At 39.6% G+C, this 18,565-nt stretch overlaps 1 protein-coding gene across 1 annotated transcript in view; it reads left to right on the forward strand.

Moving 5' to 3' along the window:
* The window catches only part of ATP10A (ATPase phospholipid transporting 10A (putative)), a 256,901-nt gene that overhangs the window by 42,735 nt on the left and 195,601 nt on the right, over positions 1 to 18,565 (forward strand). Inside the window, exon 2 of the mRNA XM_073614639.1 lies at positions 10,919 to 11,123. Within this exon, the coding sequence (XP_073470740.1) occupies positions 10,919 to 11,123 (205 nt within the window). The remainder of the gene's footprint in view (positions 1 to 10,918; positions 11,124 to 18,565) is intronic.

The raw sequence follows: 18,565 nt of genomic DNA on the forward strand, positions 1-18,565 counted from the left end.
AGCCTGCCCATACATGATTAGAATCTCGGCCAGCTTGGAGATTCGAACAGTCTATGAAAAGGTAATTTTCTTGGTACAAAGCATGATTTTACTTAAAAAGAGGTCTCTCTCTTAAAATTAGCAGCCTTCATCTCCATTTTCAGGAACCTGTTAAACTAGGAAGTGATCTGCTTTCTCAACCCAAGCACTAATGACTAGACTCTGGTAAATTTGACCACATGAATTGATGGCTGAATTTAGATAATTCTCTTTAGGAAAGTTCAAGAAGAGAAATAAATGGATCTTTGACTTTCACTGGCAAGGAGGGGGTGGCAAATATTTCTTGCACATCAAAAGTCTTACCGTGACTATGGTTGGGGTTAGGGGACTACCCCCCCCCCCCCCCCCCAAGGCACAAAATAAACCTGCTTTAAAACGGCTAGGATTCCATTCATGTACCAGGGGAGGATGAAATTGTAAGAGCTTTTTAACAAAAGTAGTTGACTCAATAATGGGAAGATGGAATGCTCGGACCTATTTAAAATTTTCATACAATTTGAACAAAACTTTACTAGTGTATGGCCAGCTTCTGTTTTTAAGAACCAGTCATTTAACTTGGTTAGCTAGCAGGACAAGCAAGGGGGGGTGTATGTGTGTGTGTGTGTGTATGTGTGTGTGTGTGTGTATATATATATATATATATATATATATATATATATATATAATTCATATTCGAACTTCTTAAACTCTTTCAGATGCTTAGTCCAAATTCCTTTTTGTAATATCAGCAAAGTCATGCATAAACAGAGATTACCTTTGGTGAAAGCCACATGTTGGAATGAGCATCATGCGCAAGAAAAAAAATATACGTATGAGGGAGACAGCAGCATTGTTAACCTGGGGCAGTAGGGGGTGGGGAATGTTTGGTGTACTTGCAAATTTGGATACACTAACAAATTGAAGCTGAACTCCAACTAATGCTTTTAATAAGCAGTTAAAGCAAACTTTTTTTTTTTTTTTTTTTTTTTAAAAGGTTTTACATAAATAAAGCTGACCACTGTAAGCTTCCCTTTCAGTGTTAAATGGTTTGTCTCAACCCTGCAGCTGCTACATTGCAGGGCAGCTTGTTTGAAAAACAGACTTACTGGATGGATCACCAGGTGAAAATAAAGGAAACTAATGCAGCATTTATATCCTATGAATTTGTAAGCTGCAGTCTAATAAATGTTTGCTTTTGGGTCTATTACCGCTTTAAGTCTGTGACCCAAGGTATTAAAGTCAGATACAGATAACTAGCATTCTGGAAGGACGGTCAGTAATGGTAGTCTACCTATTTCTCTCAGTACAGGATTCCTTTAAGTGTACTGCTACCATTAACTAGAGGTCGACCGATATGGGTTTTTCTCTGGCCGATGCCGATATTTAGAAATCGCGATGGCCGATATTTTTGGGCCGATATATTAGGCCAATTTTTTTTTTCTTTTTTTTTTTCCCCCTTCATCTCATAAAATCTAACAGTTAGACCCCTTTCACACTGGGGTGTTTTTTTTTTTTTTAGGCGCTTTTGGGCTAAAAATAGCGCCTGTAAAGTGCCTGTAAAACGGCTTCCCTATAGTCTCAGTGTGATATCCCGAGTGCTTTCACACTGAGGCGATGCGCTGGCAGGATGTCTTTGGAGTGGTGTATACCGCTCCTCCACCACTCCTGCCCATTGAAATGAATGCGCACCGCTGCCGAAGCGGCTGCAAAGCGTTTCGGCAGCAGCACTTCATGGGCGCATTTAACCCCTTCCTCGGCCGCTAGCTGGGTTATAAGCGCCCCGCTAGCAGCCGAATAGCGCCGCTAAAATGACGGTAAAGCGCCGCTAAAACTAACAGCGTTTTACCGTCAACGCATGCCCGCTCCAGTGTGTAAGCAACCTTAAGTAATAAGTGATACAGAAAATTTTTTACATTTAAACATTTATTGAACAAAACAAACCTCCAATCAGTTCACTTGTATGTATAATTTAGATTAAAAAAAAAATAACTATATCTTAAATATTAAATATACAAAAACAGGTAATCAAAACTTTTGGACGAAAAAAAATTCGCTAACTTTACTGCTTATTTTTTTTTTTTTTTTTAATTAGTGTATTTTATTTTAAAAAATTGCGTTTGAAAGACCACTGCGCAAATACCGTGTGACATAAAATATTGCAACAACCGCTATTTTATTCCCTAGGGTCTCTGCTAAAAAAAAATATATAATGTTTGGGGGTTCCAAGTGATTTTCTAGCAGAAAATACAGAATTTTTACTTGTAAGCAACAAATGTCAAAAAAGATTTAGTCTTTAAATGGTTAAACTGAGAAATTCTACACACTGAGTTCAGTCTATTGATAAAAAGAACCCGAAGAGATACAATGTATCTTCTTATCAGATTTGGCATGCTGCCCAGAGGAGGAGAGAAGAAAACTTCAGACAACTTGCAATTGACTTCTATTACAGAAGTCATTTGCAAGTCCCGCTGAAGTTATAATCGGCTTTTTTTATCAGCACAATCCACCGATGCCGATTAAGTAAAAAAAGCCAAATATCGGCCGATATATCGGTCGTCCGCTACCATTAACACTCTGGCTATTTAGCATAAGGGGATATACTGGCAGCTGAAGATCTGTACATATATTAGAATATAATTTAAAACCATTTTGCCAGTTAATTCAGCACATATGTTTGTATATTCATGATATGTTTAAGCCATGAATTATGTTATTTACCATAGGAGACGCTGGGATTTGACCAGCCACGATTGGATAGTAGTGATGTCATCACCAGGCACCAGGCTTGAAATATTCTTTCAGGCACAGCACCTAAGAGGAGAGATCAGTTGGGTACACTAGGTCAGTTTCTATTGATGTAACCATGCGTCAAGAACTACATCTCCCAAGAGCCCATTCCCTACACACAGTGGAAGTCTAGGCAGTGGAAGTCTTGGCAGCAGCATTACTTTGCTAGAAGCAATGTGTCCATACACACACGCTGTGACAGTATTGACTATTTTATCTGCTAAACCAGTGTTTCTCTCCACTCCAGTCCTTGAGGTGCACCAACAGGTCATGTTTTCAGGATTTCCCTCAGATGAAACAGCTGTGGTAATTACTAAGGCAGTGAAACTGATCAAATCACCTGTGCAAAATAATGGAGAGCCTGAAAACCATGACCAGTTGGGGCGCCTTGAGGACTGGAGTTGAGAAATACTGCTAAACTGTTAACATTCTACAGAAAGAGCAGGCAACTTGAATAAAAGAAGGTAATGAGAATGTAAACCAGGCGGAGTGTTGGGGGTTCTGTAGCCTAGCGGAGGAGAAATCAGGCAGAGATTGCAGCATAGTCAGTCCACAGCAGGAAGTTAGGAACCCTCTAGATTTCTGCTAATTTTTCTGTACTTTGGTGCTGTTTCTAAAGGGGATAAAACATAGGCAAGTGTACAGATGTGTACTGCATAGTTTATTTATATTATTAAGTCGGAGACTTTTTTTTTTTTTTTTTTCCCCATGAAGCAGGTTGCATTTTTGGTTCCATAGACTTCAGTAGAAATGCATCAAAAATGCAATGCTTGCGTTTTCGCTACATTTTTGCTGGTTTCTTCCACATAACCGACGCCTCTTAAAATGCAAAGCACATCAAATGCCTGTTAAAAAAAAAAAAAAAGACAAAACATGCCGGGAAAATGCATCAACTGCAGCTTCCCTAGCCTACGGGAAGGAGGGATAGGGAGGGTACTTGTGTACTTGCTGTCCTCTTGTACTGACAACAGCTCTCTACCTCTCATACCTCTCTATAGCATTTGCATGAATTTTTTTGGATGTTGGTTAATCAATAAGCACCCTAAATTTTATCACTTTTGTTTTTACTCCTAAAGATGAGTTTTAATGACCAGAATGCGTAATCAGTGATAACCTTGTTATCACAAAAAAAAATAAAAAAATTGCCAAATTGTATATAAATGTATATCGTGGGAAGCCATGGCCAGATGTTGTTCAGCTGTGCAGATCAAATGACCTCGCCTCATTGTGACTCGCAGCAAGAAACATCTCGTTTTTGTATGAACAAAACTTGTTGTTTGGGAGGAGCAGTTGGAGGCTAAAATCATTGTTGAAGAACATTTATCTGTAGGCTCGCCAAATCGGAGTTCTGTTAATCTTTCCACCTATTGTTTTCAAATATTAACAGAATTTCAATGTATGTCAGCATCCCAATGAAAATATTTTTCTTATTTCTGGAATGGCTTTTGTGTGTTATGTGCCCTTTGCAGATGCTCCAGAAAACCCCTCTGATTTGCACTGCTTTGTGCTGGGCCTCATTTTGAGCTTTCAAAACAAATTTGGCAATGTGCACAGAAAACCTGAGAGGCTGTGTGTGTGTGTGTGTGTGTGTGTGTGTGTGTGTGTGTGTGTGTGTTTGTTTTTTTTTTTTCTTCTTCTTCTGTGTTCTCATGAGTAATATTTCCATTGGTGGGAATCGTGAGACAGGCATGCCAGTATATGTTAACCCTCTTCAGTCTTGGCATTGTGACATGGCATGAAATAAAGAACCTTTTTGTATTTGCTGACCAAATTCTACAAGTAAGTTCATCAAGTGATAGTTTAATGAATAAAATTCCCCCTGTTCCTCTTTTAGGCAAGTTTGCTATTCATGCATGATCTATTTACAAGGGTACACCTTGGCTAGGTTTATATTGGTATTTCTTCCAGTTTTCAGTGCCCTGTTGGCTTTTCGTACTGCGGTTATGAAAAAAAAAAAAAAATATATATATATATATATATATATATATATATATATATATTATATAATTTTTTATTTTTTTTTTAATGGATAATGCAAATGTTTTGTGGCTATATTGTGTATAAAAATACTTAATGTAAGATTGTATAAATAGCTATGTATATAGGCAGTTAAAGGATAAAGTTTATTTAAAAAAAATGAATAAAAATAAATGCACTTCTTCCCCCCCCCCCCTTTTTTTTTTTTTTTTTTCCTGGGGGGGGAGAGAGACTGCATTATTTGCAATCAGCAGACCACTGATGCCATGTAGGTCTCCTGCACACAGTCAGTGTATCTGTGTGCCCGTACATCCTGTACCGAGTAACTAAAGTTGTGAATTTTGCTGTGTTTTTTTGTTTTTTTTTTAATGGTAAAAATTAAGCAATTTAGATCGCACGTAGACCATCAGCATGTGCATTTTTAGTCAGTATCTTTGTTTCTGAATTACACATTTATTGTATTATAAGAGAAGAGATTACTATAAAAATATACACATCGATGCCTACCATTTACTGTCTTCCTATTTTTTGGCATCCTGTTTTGCCATTTCGAAAAAGCAAAATAATTAAATACTTCAGTTTTCACATGTAATCTAATCATTTATTTTGTTTGTGCCTGCAATTTACTGCTAAATCTAATTTGTAAAGGTATGTCACATCTATTGCAATCAGTTTGTTTTTCAGTTCACCTCCTTGGTTCTACACGGCCACTTTAAAAAATCTTCTCTATTGAGCCCCCACTCGTGAGCAATACTCTATTAATCCCTTTGGATATCCGGGGTACCAACTCTTTGTTATTGCATAGTGGACAGAGAAATGGTTAATGAGGCTTTGTGGCACTGAGGGGGTATCTTGGCAACCTTGTTGGATCGAGGACAGGATCTAGTGTAATGCTGTAAACATGTGGTTGCATTTTATAGGGTCTGTTAAGGCCATTTTTTGCTTCAAGCTAGAGCTGCACGATTCTTACTAAAATGAGAATCACGATTTTTTTGCTTAGAGGATAGATCACGATTCGGCGTAACATCATCTTTCACATTAAAACAAAAAAAATTGTGCTAACTTTACTGTTTTGTTTGTTTTTTTTATATATATATATATATATATATATATATATATATATATATATATATATATATATATATATATATATATATATATATATATTTTGAAGTGTATTTTTTTTTTTCCCAAAAAATTGCATTTGAAAGACCGCTGGGTAAATACAGTGTGACATAAAATATTGCAGCAATTGCCATTTTATTCCCTAGGGTCTCTCTCTGTATGTGTGTGTGTGTGTGTATATATATATATATATATATATATATATATATATATATATTTATTATGTTTGGGGGTTCCAAATAATTTTTTTAGCAAAAAATATTGATTTTAACTTAAGAAAAAAGTGTCAGAAAAAGATTGACTTTAAGTGGTATTTACACATTGTTTGTTTAAAACTTGGCAGATTGCCCACACAGTGAAGTTTATCCCTTTGATCTAAGAAGAAAGCTAGTTACAATGTTTCAAGTTCTAAACTTGGCAGACTGCCAGGATGCTTTCTTTTGATGAGCAGATAATCTCTCAACTTGTTTATGGGAAAGAATCGGCAAACTCAGCAGGACAGATGTCAGAGGGGGTGAATCGAGATCACGATTTTTTAACGATTATTTGTGCAGCTCTACTTCAAGCCCGTTACCCATTCTGATATAAACCGTGGGAATGCAAAACCTGCTAGAAAGAAGTCAAATGCAACTGTCAATGCATTCTAAATGATCTACAAACTGATGCCATTGACTCAGTGTGCATAAAATGGTGTACAAGACTGCAACATGCATTGCTTGCTTCCTTCCAAACAAATGGAAGTAAGGGAGGAAAGGTTCAGGAGCTCATGGAGGACACAAGAAAGATAGAGAAATGCAATAGGAAACTATTTTATAACATAGAAATAAACATAGAAAATAGGATCTGGACATTAGAGGAGATGCAGTTGCACATACAGTAGGCGAGGTCATATCTGTGGTTTCTGCTCCTGTACAGATATTCTTTTGTATAAAGACTAATGCTAGCCATACACGGTTAAATAATTCTATAAACCCGTCATTGACGTAATGAATTTTTCTTCAACTACCATATTAATGTATGGAAGTTACTATACCAGTGTATGGAAATGTAGTAATCAATTTTCCATCTTATACAGTACAAATGTTTTGTGGGTGTGTTTTTACCTGACTAAGGACCAGAACAACAGTTATGCCCTGTACACACGAATGCACATTCCGACAACAAAATCCATCTGACTTTTTCCGACGGATGTTGGCTCAAACTTGTCTTGCATACACACGGTCACACAAAGTTGGTCGGAAATTCCAAACGTCAAGAACGCGGTGATGTATGACGAGCCAAGAAAAATTAATTTCAATAGCCAGTGCGGCTCTTCTGCTTGATTCTGAGCGTGCGTGGCACTTTGTGCGTCAGAATTGTCTACACACGATCAGAAAATGTGCAATTTGGAGCTTGTTGTCGGAACATTTTAGATCCAGCTCTCAAACTTTGTGTGTCAGAAATTCAGATGAAAAAAGTCAGATGGAGCCCACACACGGTCGGAATTTCCAACAACAAGCTCCGATCGCACATTTTCCATCGAAAAGTCCGACCGTGTGTACAGGGCATAAGAATTTTGTTCAGAAAAGAGATTTTTAATCCAGAGCCTTTAGATTTTCACCTATCCTCCTGCAGAAATGAGCACTGATTTGTCTCCATTGCAGTGACAGCTAGTCGGGACATCAAAGCCCAGCACTTACCCTTTCTAGGAAGCGGGCGGGCAGCATGTTCGGCAGCTTTCTTTCCTCCTCCTCCTGTGGTGTGGACCACAGCGGCTTCCACCGTTCCCCCTCCTCCCTCCTCCTTCGCTTTTCTAACACACCTGGGTGGGCTCCAAGCGCAATGCTCTGCGCCACGAGTCCACCCTATTTTGAAGCCTATTAGAGCCTATGGCTCTAATCGGGTGCTTCAAAAAAACACCCCTGCCACTGTAATTTATGCGCTCAACGTCCTGAAAGGGATGCTATGCATGAATCTATCAATTACTCTTATAGAGGGGTGCTGTGGATTGAGGGGGAGGTGCCCTTAATTAATGAGCCACCCCTGCTCCATTGACCATTAGAAATTGGAATAAATGTTTTCAAAGGAAGCTTTACCAGTATATGGCCAGTCCTAATTGTGGTGATTTGCTGTCATACAAGATAGTACAGAGGGCCGATAACGAGAGAGAGGGAGAGAGAGACGCATGTGCTTGTCTGTGTAGAAATACTTAAGTAAGTTTGTTTTGTTTTTTAATTTTATTAGTGGAGTGGTCTCCAAACTGTGGCCCAGGGGCCAGATGCGGCCCTTTGCTTGCTTTTATCCGGCCCATGGGGCACCATTTTATTCACGAACACCAACATGGGGCACTGTTCCTCCCAATGACACCAGTGATGGGGCACTATTCCTCCCAATGACACCAGTGATGGGGCACTATTCCTCCCAATGACACCAGTGATGGGGCACTATTCCTCCCAATGACACCAGTGATGGGGCACTATTCCTCCCAATGACACCAGTGATGGGGCACTATTCCTCCCAATGACACCAGTGATGGGGCACTATTCCTCCCAATGACACCAGTGATGGGGCACTATTCCTCCCAATGACACCAGTGATGGGGCACTATTCCTCCCAATGACACCAGTGATGGGGCACTATTCCTCCCAATGACACCAGTGATGGGGCACTATTCCTCCCAATGACACCAGTGATGGGGCACTATTCCTCCCAATGACACCAGTGATGGGGCACTATTCCTCCCAATGACACCAGTGATGGGGCACTGTTCCTCCCAATGACACCAGTGATGGGGCACTATTCCTCCCAATGACACCAGTGATGGGGCACTATTCCTCCCAATGACACCAGTGATGGGGCACTATTCCTCCCAATGACACCAGTGATGGGGCACTATTCCTCCCAATGACACCAGTGATGGGGCACTATTCCTCCCAATGACACCAGTGATGGGGCACTATTCCTCCCAATGACACCAGTGATGGGGCACTGTTTACTCTCTATGCCCATAGTCTGGCCTCCTAAAGTCTAAAGGACAGTAAACTGGAGTTTGGAGACCCCTGCTTTAGTGAATACTTAACCAACTTTTTTTTTTTTTTTTTTGATCTTGGTTGAACTAGTAACAGTGTGGGGAACATTTTCTAAACAAGGGTGCTGCACAGAACAGGTGCTTGTAATCATGGATACTGAAACTTGATTTGGTGAAACTTGTATTACTAGAAAGGTTCAACAGCTGTAGATACTTTGTCTGCAGTTAAGGAAGTTGGCACTACTGTTGGACACGTTTTTGCATGCTTTTTCTGTTACATTGCTAAAATGATTGGAAATACAGAGAATATATTTTTGTAACTTTAATTTACTTGAATTTTTCATTAAACCAATGTTTTCAGAGTTAACCATGAGATCATGATAATATTTGAGATGCAGTTCACTATCAAACATGCAGTTTTTAGTATTTTGGCTGGTGACATCTAAATACACAAATGACTACAATATACATCTTTTGAATAACGCGCCCCCCCCCCCCCCCCTCCCCCCATGTGTGTTTCAGTGAGTCTGTATGCACGTTCACATCCATTGCACGTTTTTGTACATATAGACATCACAACCTGTGTCATCACTCTCTTCTGCCTTGTTCACGCCACAGTGCTGATGTCACAGTAAAAACCCATTGGGTTCTTTTACCACATCTACCACCAACATAATGTGCTGTGTTTTTTTTTTTTTTTTTTTTTTTTTTTGTGGGGCTCTAGGGGTATATCTGTATAAGTTGTTTCCAGCACTAATCAGTATTTCTCTACACATACAGCCATATTTATTTGTTTTTATGAAACTACATTTTAGGTTTTGTTACAATAAAAAGATCCTTTTATGATGACATTTTAATAGTTGTATTGGGTTGCCTTTTAGAGTCCGTTGTTGGGGGATTATTTCTACATTTATTTGCATGTGATACTAGTGTTGTGGTCTGAACAGTGCACATAGAGAACAATTCTTTTCTTTGTGCCCTTGCACAACTCGTGCAGAAAAACTCGTGTCTCGGCACATGGTGTGTAAGAGCCCTAAAGTTGAACTCCAGGAATTCAGCAACTTCGTAAAAAGTGCAGGCATACTATGCATATTTGAAAGTGCATGCCGCCTTAGTGAAAATGTGCATTGCAGCTCGTGGACTTCTTCCCTTTTTTTTTTTTTTTTAATTTTACTTTTGAATGGATTATTGTGCTCCAGGAAGACAACTTCCAGAGCTCCGACACTAGATGCTCCAATCTCGGCTTCTTCAAGTTGAGTCGATGCAGCTGCTATACTTGCTCCTCTTGCCCAATCACAGAAGCCTTTGTGTTTTGTGAACTCATTCACAAAATACAAAGGCTTCTATGAATGGGCAATAGAGATCAGTACAGGAGATGTCATGCAGCTCCTTTGAATTAACTCATAGTGCGCCTTCGCTTTTTACAAAGTAGCTGAATTTCTGTAATGCAGCTTTTAAATAGAGAAACATATACATGGCCCATAATTTTTAGAACACTAAATTGGTTGCAGCCTTCTCTAGTGACTGGTGTTCAGGTGTATGAACACTTATGTTTCATGTAAGGCCTCTTCCACACTGATTTGAGAAGAGCGCGTGTGTGTGTGTGTGTGTGTGTGTGCGCGCGCTTTTTTTTGCGGGGGTTTTTTTTTTTTTTTTTTTTCTTCTAACCAAACCTCATTTGACCTAGAGGTAGGCAGGCTTAAATGGCCACAAGTCCGTTTACATCCACCTGTCCATAGGGCTTCATGGATCTTCTGATCAGGCTTACAGGCGGACTTGATCAAAACACCCATGTAAAAGGAGCCTTACATTGCCTTGATGAAGGGAGCCACTATGCTTTGGAAATATTGTATGAAACTGTGACTTATGCAGACACGCGTTAATAAATGCAAAAATGTTTGAGAAAATTGTGCTTGCAATGGCTCCTCCTAAATTAAAGATGAACACAAAATCGTACTTTCTTTATTAAGACTCAGTGTTTGTACTACTGTGTTTTTTCTTTAGGAGTGAGAGAAAGTATGTGGAAAGATACTGGAAAGAAGTACAAGTTGGTGATTTTATCCAGCTACGCTGCAATGAGATCATCCCTGCTGATATACTGCTGCTCTCCTCCAGTGACCCTGACGGACTATGTCACATAGAAACTGCCAATCTGGATGGTGAAACCAATTTGAAACAAAGACAAGTAGTGAAGAAATTCTCTGAGCTGGTAAGCATAGACTGTTTTGAGGACAGTAGACTTAAAGGTGTTGTTTTTTTTTTTGTTTTTTTGTTTTTTTTTTTTTTATGTTATACTTGCCTCCCCTGTGCAGTTGGTTTTGCACAGAGCAGCCCGGATCCTCCTTTTCGGGTCCTTGTTTGCTGCTCCTAGCTTCTCCCTCCTTTGAGTGTCCCTCAGCCAGCAGCTTGCTACAGGGGTCACCCAAGCCGAGTCAGAGCTCTGTATATCCATTCATACACAGAGCCCCGACCTGGCCTTGCCCCCTTTCTCCCCTGATTGGCTGGCTTTGATTTACAGCTGCAGGAGCCAATAACTGCTCTGTCTCAGCCAATCAAGATAAACTTGATGGCTGAGGGGATCGTGGACATCGCTGGAGAGAGGAGCAGATCATGTAGGTAATTGGGGGGGCTGCTAAACACAGAAGGTTTTTTATCTTAATGCAAAGAATGCATTAAGATAAAACCTGCCTTTACAACTCATTTAGAGCAGAACTTTACCCATAACTTGATAAAAAATAATGTTCTTTAGGAAGGAACATACATTCCACAATATTAGTAAGTGCTGTAAATTGCCTTCAGCATTGCTCCTGTTTGTTCTTACTGGAGGCTGCCATCAATTTATTAAAAAAAAAAACAGTTACATTCCTGGCTGGAATGCCAGTATTGCTAACTGTCACATTTGCTTGTGTCCTCAACCAATCTGTCAAACCTTCAAATTAGTATTATTATTATTTATTATTATACAAAATAAAGGCAGACATTACAGTTACATTACAATTTGGTAAAAGAGGAATCGGAGGGCCCTGCTCATTAGAGCTTACAAATGCAAAACTTATTTTCTTGTAAGATAACAGAGTGAATGCTTTTTATGTAATGAGTGTAGTATTTGTATGAAAAAAAAATCCAGTGATCGAGACCATGAATGCACATAAACGAAAGAATACAATACATCACTTCTGAAGTATTTGGTTGTACGAGAATTTTCGTAGCATCAGTAACCTCTTGTGTTTTTGATATGAGACTAGCATGCAAAAAAAAAATCATTCATACAATAGTCTCATCGTGTGTACTAGGCATAAGTGTATGCTTTTTGCAATTTCTGGCTACTTTTCAGGTTAGAACTTGTGTATCCTCCTGGTTATGTTTGTATGCCTGCTACCTGTCTAGACTGTACAGTATGTCACCCGTCCTGACCCTTGCTCCTCTTTATGCTTGAATGTAACTAACATTTAAAGTTGCTTTTTAAAGTGTTTCTAAATCTAAAAGCAAAATACCAGGCACCCAGGCTAGACTTCAAACATGTCATGCCTTTGTTCACCCCCATTATAATGGGGGGGGGGTTCTGGGATTAGTTCGATTTTGTGTTTGGATATTTAAAATCCAAGACTGGGTAACGATTTAATATAAATAGAGATACCATCAAATAGGTCTGGCTTAGTATCCTCAGTAGGACATAGACTCATTGTCAGTTTAGCAAACTGTTCAAAATGTTCTTGTATTCCCTCTGATGATCTTGTGCCGGGAGCATTTATGTTGTACTGGTCTGCAGATTTTTGATAGAGAGCAGATTTCTGATAGAAGTCAGATCATGCCAACATGTCAAACCACCCTATATTGTGTGTTCCTGGCTTAGTCACTTGCTGTCCGGGCCAGTTTTTAAACTTTTCACATGTTAATCTTCTTCTTTCTAGAAAAAAAATTACTTAGAAGCCCAAAATATTATATGCGATATTTCGTGAAACCAGAGGCCCTGGAGAATAAAAGGTGGGGTTGTTGCAATTTTTTTTTTTTTTTTTGCATATTAGTGCAGCTGTTTTTAAAACTCAAATTATCAGTAAATACACTTGCGTTTTATTTTTAGTAAACACAATATACCAATTTTTTTTTTGGTAAAATATAAAAGGTAATGTTGAGTAAATGGATACCAAACGTGACAACATTTAAATTGTGCACGCATGTGAAATGGAGACAAACTACGATACCTAAATTTATCCATAGGCAACGTTTTTTAAAAGCCTTTTACAGGTTACCAGTTTAGAGTGAGCTCTGGCATCAAAATTATTTTCCCACTCAACGGTTACGGTGATACATCACGTGTGGTGCAGTCACTATTTACATATGTGTGCGGGACCCACATGTGCATTTGCACAGGAGATATGGGGCATTTATTTATTTATTTATTTACATTTTAATGAGAAAAAAAAAACTTTATTGCTATCACAAGAATTGAAAAACATCCCTTGTGATACCTTGGGCAGTGATGGGCCCTTTTTATGGAGAGATCTGGGGCCTATTAGACCCCTCACCCCTCATCCCTCTGCTCTCCAGCGTAGTCAATCACAAGCAGTTCGGTTTAATTTGCTACTTTCCTGGCTGCTACTGACCAGGTAAATAAAGTACCGAAACCGGAAGTAACAAAATCCTCATCACTTTTGACATGTTGGTGGAGGTTGAAACAGGCAGTTAATGGAAGGAAAACTACAAAAAATCTTGCAACTCAAAGAATTTTGCATTCATCACAGAGGAGAGGGAGGAGCGGATGATAGGGTGGCTATAAAACCTCTCGGATGATTTTTACAGTAAAGCTGATTGCTGTGAAAAAAAAAAAAAAAAATCGCAGCTGCAGCCACTATCCTTGTATAACTGCTTCCAGTCCAGAAAAGCAGAACTGCACACGAAGTGCCAGCCTAGGGAACGATCATTTGAATATCGGCTTCAGCGCAGTCTCCTCCCGTGTGCCCCGCCACTCTAAAATTGTTTCTCTAATTGCTCTACAATTGAGCCTGAGGGAGGGTGAAATGCGTTAAAGGCAAAGCACATGAGAGAAAACTGAGCCAAAGCCGCTCTTCATTTGATCTGTCAGTAGGCTGACACTCGGTGTCCGGCTTTGCTTTTCTTGCTTGATAGATGTGATGTTGAGCCTGATGGGCTCAGCTGGGAGCATTGGCACCTGACAGTAGTTTTTGAAGTCGGTAGCTGGATATACACAGTGGCTTTGAGCAGTACATTTTCTTCATGGGATTAAGTAACTTTGCTTCCAGTTTGCGTGTGTGTATGTGTCTATATATATGTATGTATATGTATATGTGTATATATATATATATATATATATATATATATATATATATATATATATATATATATATATATATATATATATATATAGTATGTGTATATATATATATAGTATGTGTGTGTGTGTGTATGTGTATGTATATGTATGTATATGTATATATATATATATATATATATATACACACACACATACCCCTGTTAAAATGTTAGGTTTCTGTAATGAAAATGAGACGGATACATTTCGGAACTTTTTCCACCTTTTTTTAATGTGACCTATAAACTGAAATCTTTTAGTTGTCGGGAAGTAAAAATAAACTAAAAATTAATATGGTTGTAAAAGTGTGCACAGCCTTAAACTAATACTTTTGTTGAACCTTTTGATTTCATTACAGCACTCAGTCTTTTTGGGTATGAATCTTTCGACATGGTACATCTTGACTTGGCAATATTTGCCCACTCTTTTTTTGCAAGAACACTCTAAATCTGTCAGATTGTGAGGGCATCTCCTGTGCACAGCCCTCTTCAGATCACCCCACAGGTTTTCAATCGGATTCAGGTCTGGGCTCTGGCTGGGCCATTCCAAAACTTGAATCTTCTTCTGATGAAGCCATTTTTTTGTTGATTTGGATGTATGTCTTGGGTCGTTGTCATGCTGAAAGATGAAGTTCCTCTTCATGTTCAGCTTTCTAGCAGCCTGAAGATTTTGTGCCAATATTGACTGGTATTTGGAACTGTTCATAATTCCCTCTACCTTGACTAAGACCCCTGTTCCAGCTGAAGAAAGACAGCCCCAAAGCATGATGCTGCCACCACCATGCTTCACTGTGGGTATGATGTTCTTTTGGTGATGTGCAGTGTTTTTGCACCAAACATATCTTTTGGAATTCCGGCCAAAAAGTTCAACTGTCTGGTCACCTAAGACCAGGTGACAGATGCACTCTGTAGGAGTCGGAAGTGCACCGCTAGGTAGTGGACCCTAGGACTGACTGCTGCGGATTGAACCCTGGGAGGTTCAGGAAGCAGGTCCACTGGATCACTAACACAGATCCCACTGGGAGCTAGTGCATAGATTCCCCAGGGTGCAGAGTCTAAGAGCCATCAGGTGTTCACCAGGGCTTCTAGTGGTGAGGATGGACTGAGCTGCAGTCTGGCTCCAGGTCGTGGCCCCCAGGGTCTCACAGCTCACGGTAGACTACAGGAGAAGAGGAAGGAGGCAGCAAGCTGGGACAACAAGGAAAGTAAGGGATAAGCCAAATGTCATGGTGACTAGCAGACAAGGATAAACATAACACGCCAAAGGTCAGGGTCACAAGCAGACAAGGAAAGCTGAGAACAGGCCAAAGTTGGTAACTGGAATCAGACATAGGAAACACAGCAAGTACACACGAAAGCTAACACACAATGGTTGATCAGCCCTGCTGGCTTGCAGTGCACAGGTTAATATAGGGTTCCCTGATAGGGCCTGGGGTGGGGCCATGCTTAGAGGAGAAGTTATAAAACCAGCCAGGTGTGAGTGGCTGGCCTCTAAGGCTGGCCATACACTATACAATTTTCTGATTCAATTTCCTTTAGATTTACCTTCAACTATGTAGTGCAAGGGCCTGTCTGATTGCATACAAATTGAAAGGCTTTAGGTTTGACCTCATATTATATGGTTTTGGTAAATCTAAAGGAAAGTTGAACAGGAAAATTGTATAGTGTATGGCCAGCTTTAGTCTGAACACATGAGGAGAAGGTAAGCTGACAGAGAAAGATTACTGCATAACCATGACATCAACCTTGGTTTCATCAGACCAGAACACATTTTCCCACATGCTTTTGAGAGACTTCAGATGTGTTTTTGCTAAATTTAGCTGGCCTTTGATGTTTTTCTTGGTAAGAGAAGGCTTCCATCTTGCCACTCTACTCCATAGCCTAGACATGAAGAATACGGGAGATTGTTGTCACATGTACCACACAGCCAGTACTTGCCAGATATTACAGTAGCTCCTTTTAATGTTGATGTAGGCCTCTTGGCAGCCTCCCTGACCAGTTTTCTTCTCGCCTTTTCATCATTTTTGGAGGGACGTCCAGTTCTTGGTAATGTCACTGTTGTGCCATATTTTTTCCACTTGATGTCTGTCTTCACTGTGTTCCATGGTATAGCTAATGCCTTGGAAATTTTGTACCCTTCTCTTGACTGATGCCTTTGGAAGCTCTCTGCGGACCATGGCTTTTGCTGTAGGATGCGACTAAGAAAATGTCAGGAAAGACCTGCTAGAACAGCTGAACTTTATTTGGGGTAATCGGAGGCACTTTAAATGATAGCAGGTGTGTACTGACTCCTATTTTAACATGAGTTTGAATGTGATTGCTTAATTCTGAACACAGTTACATCCCCAGTTATAAGATGGTGTGCACACTTATGCAACCACATTATTTTATTTATTTTTTTAGGTACAGTTTATAGGTCACATTAAAGGTGGAAAAAGTTCTGAAATGATTTATCTTTGTCTCTTTTTTTTATTTATTTTTTTAACAGGGGTGTGTAGACTTTTTTTATCTGCTGTGTTTCTATCCACACACACTTATGCTGGCCAGGAAGCAGTTAAAGGTTATGTAAACCTTAACAATAAATGGCTCTTATTTATTCTCTTGATATATGCTAAATACACCATTACATATTCGGTAAATGCAACAAATACCTGCTTACCAGAAGTCTTGTGAGCTAATAACTTCTGTGCTCTCTGCCAATGCACAGTGAGTAAGGAAGTAGATAACAAATCAACTTAAAGTATGTTTAACTCATTTATGCCTGAGGTTGTAATTTCCCACAGCACTACTGTTCCAATAATGGAACTCCAGGCATTAATGTGTTAAAGTGATAAAACATGGTACAATGCATGCATTACAGAGAAGTAATATACACTAGATTACCAAAAGTATTGGACACCTGCCTTTACACGCACATGAAGGTTAATGGCATCCCAGTCTTAGTCCGTAGGGTTCAATATTGAGTTGGCCCACCCTTTACAGCTATAACAGCTTCAATTCTTGTGGGAAGGCTGTCCACGAGGTTTAATTCATTCCAAAGGTCTTCCATTGCGTTGGGGGTGCAGGCCAGTCAAATTTCTCCACCCCAAACTCTCTCATCCATGTCTTTATGGACCTTACTTTTTGCACTGGTCCAAATCATTTGGTGGGGGGGTTGTGGTGTGGGGTTGTTTTTTATGGGTTGGGCCTTGCCCCTTTATCCAGTGAAGGGAACTCTTCGGGTGTCAGCATACCAAGACATTTTGGACAATTTCATGCTCCCAACTTTGTGGGAACAGTTTGGGGCTGGCCCTTCCGGTTTCAACATGTCTGCCCCCCAGTAAGGTCCCTAAAGACATGAATGATTGAGTTTGGGGTGGAGGAACTTCAGTGGCCTGACCCAATAGAACACCTTTGGGATGAATTGGAGCTGAGACTGCGAGCCGGACCTTCTCGTCCAACATCGGTGCCCTGACCTCACAAATGCACTTTTGGAAGAATGGTCAAACTCCCATAGACACACTCCTAAACCTTGTGGACAGCCTTCCCAGAAGTGTTGAAGCTGTTACAGCTACAAAGGGTGGGCCAACTCAATATTGAACCCTAAGGACTATGTCTGGGATGCCAATAAAATTCATGTGCGCGTAAAGGCAGGCATCCCAATACTCTTGGTAATATAAGTGAACAGTGTATACATATATATATTTTGTCTTTACAAATGCTCCTTTTTAAAGCTGTCTGCATACATAAGACAATGGCTGTGCATGGCTAACTCAGCCAACAAATGATCTGTCTAACATAAAATTCATTTACAGAATGCAAGTTTGCACATTTGTACCGATTTGGTTAAAAATAGAGGATTGCTAGTGTTCTCTGATCTCTGTAGGCACATTTTTAAGTTTTCCATAGCCACTTTTTTTTCCTCTCCTCCCTTTTTTTTTTTTTTTTTTTTTCCCTATCTTAAAAGACCTTTTCTGGACTGATACGTTTGTCATTGCTTTTGAAGTGAAATACTCCACGCTAATGAGTGATAAGGAGTAGAGACATGAGGGCAGGGAACATTTTGTTACCTGCTGCTTTTAGGGAGTAGTCAGTAATGGCTGCTTTGTAACTTTAAAAATAAAGCAGCTGTGCACAGCAGGTACCAGTAACCTGCAACAATAGTACCAATACTTTTTTATGACACACATACACATGTTTCAGGAACCTCACACTGTGAATAAAACACACTACACACCATGATAACCTTTTAATCTAGTATTGAGAAAGACATTTTATTAAAGGGAGAATGTTTTCTGCTTTGTTTGAGGGGAAAAAAAGGTTTTGAGCATAGGAAATAAAACA

The sequence above is a fragment of the Aquarana catesbeiana genome, linkage group LG02, assembly GCF_042186555.1.
Source record: "Aquarana catesbeiana isolate 2022-GZ linkage group LG02, ASM4218655v1, whole genome shotgun sequence".
Classification (NCBI taxonomy): domain Eukaryota; kingdom Metazoa; phylum Chordata; class Amphibia; order Anura; family Ranidae; genus Aquarana; species Aquarana catesbeiana.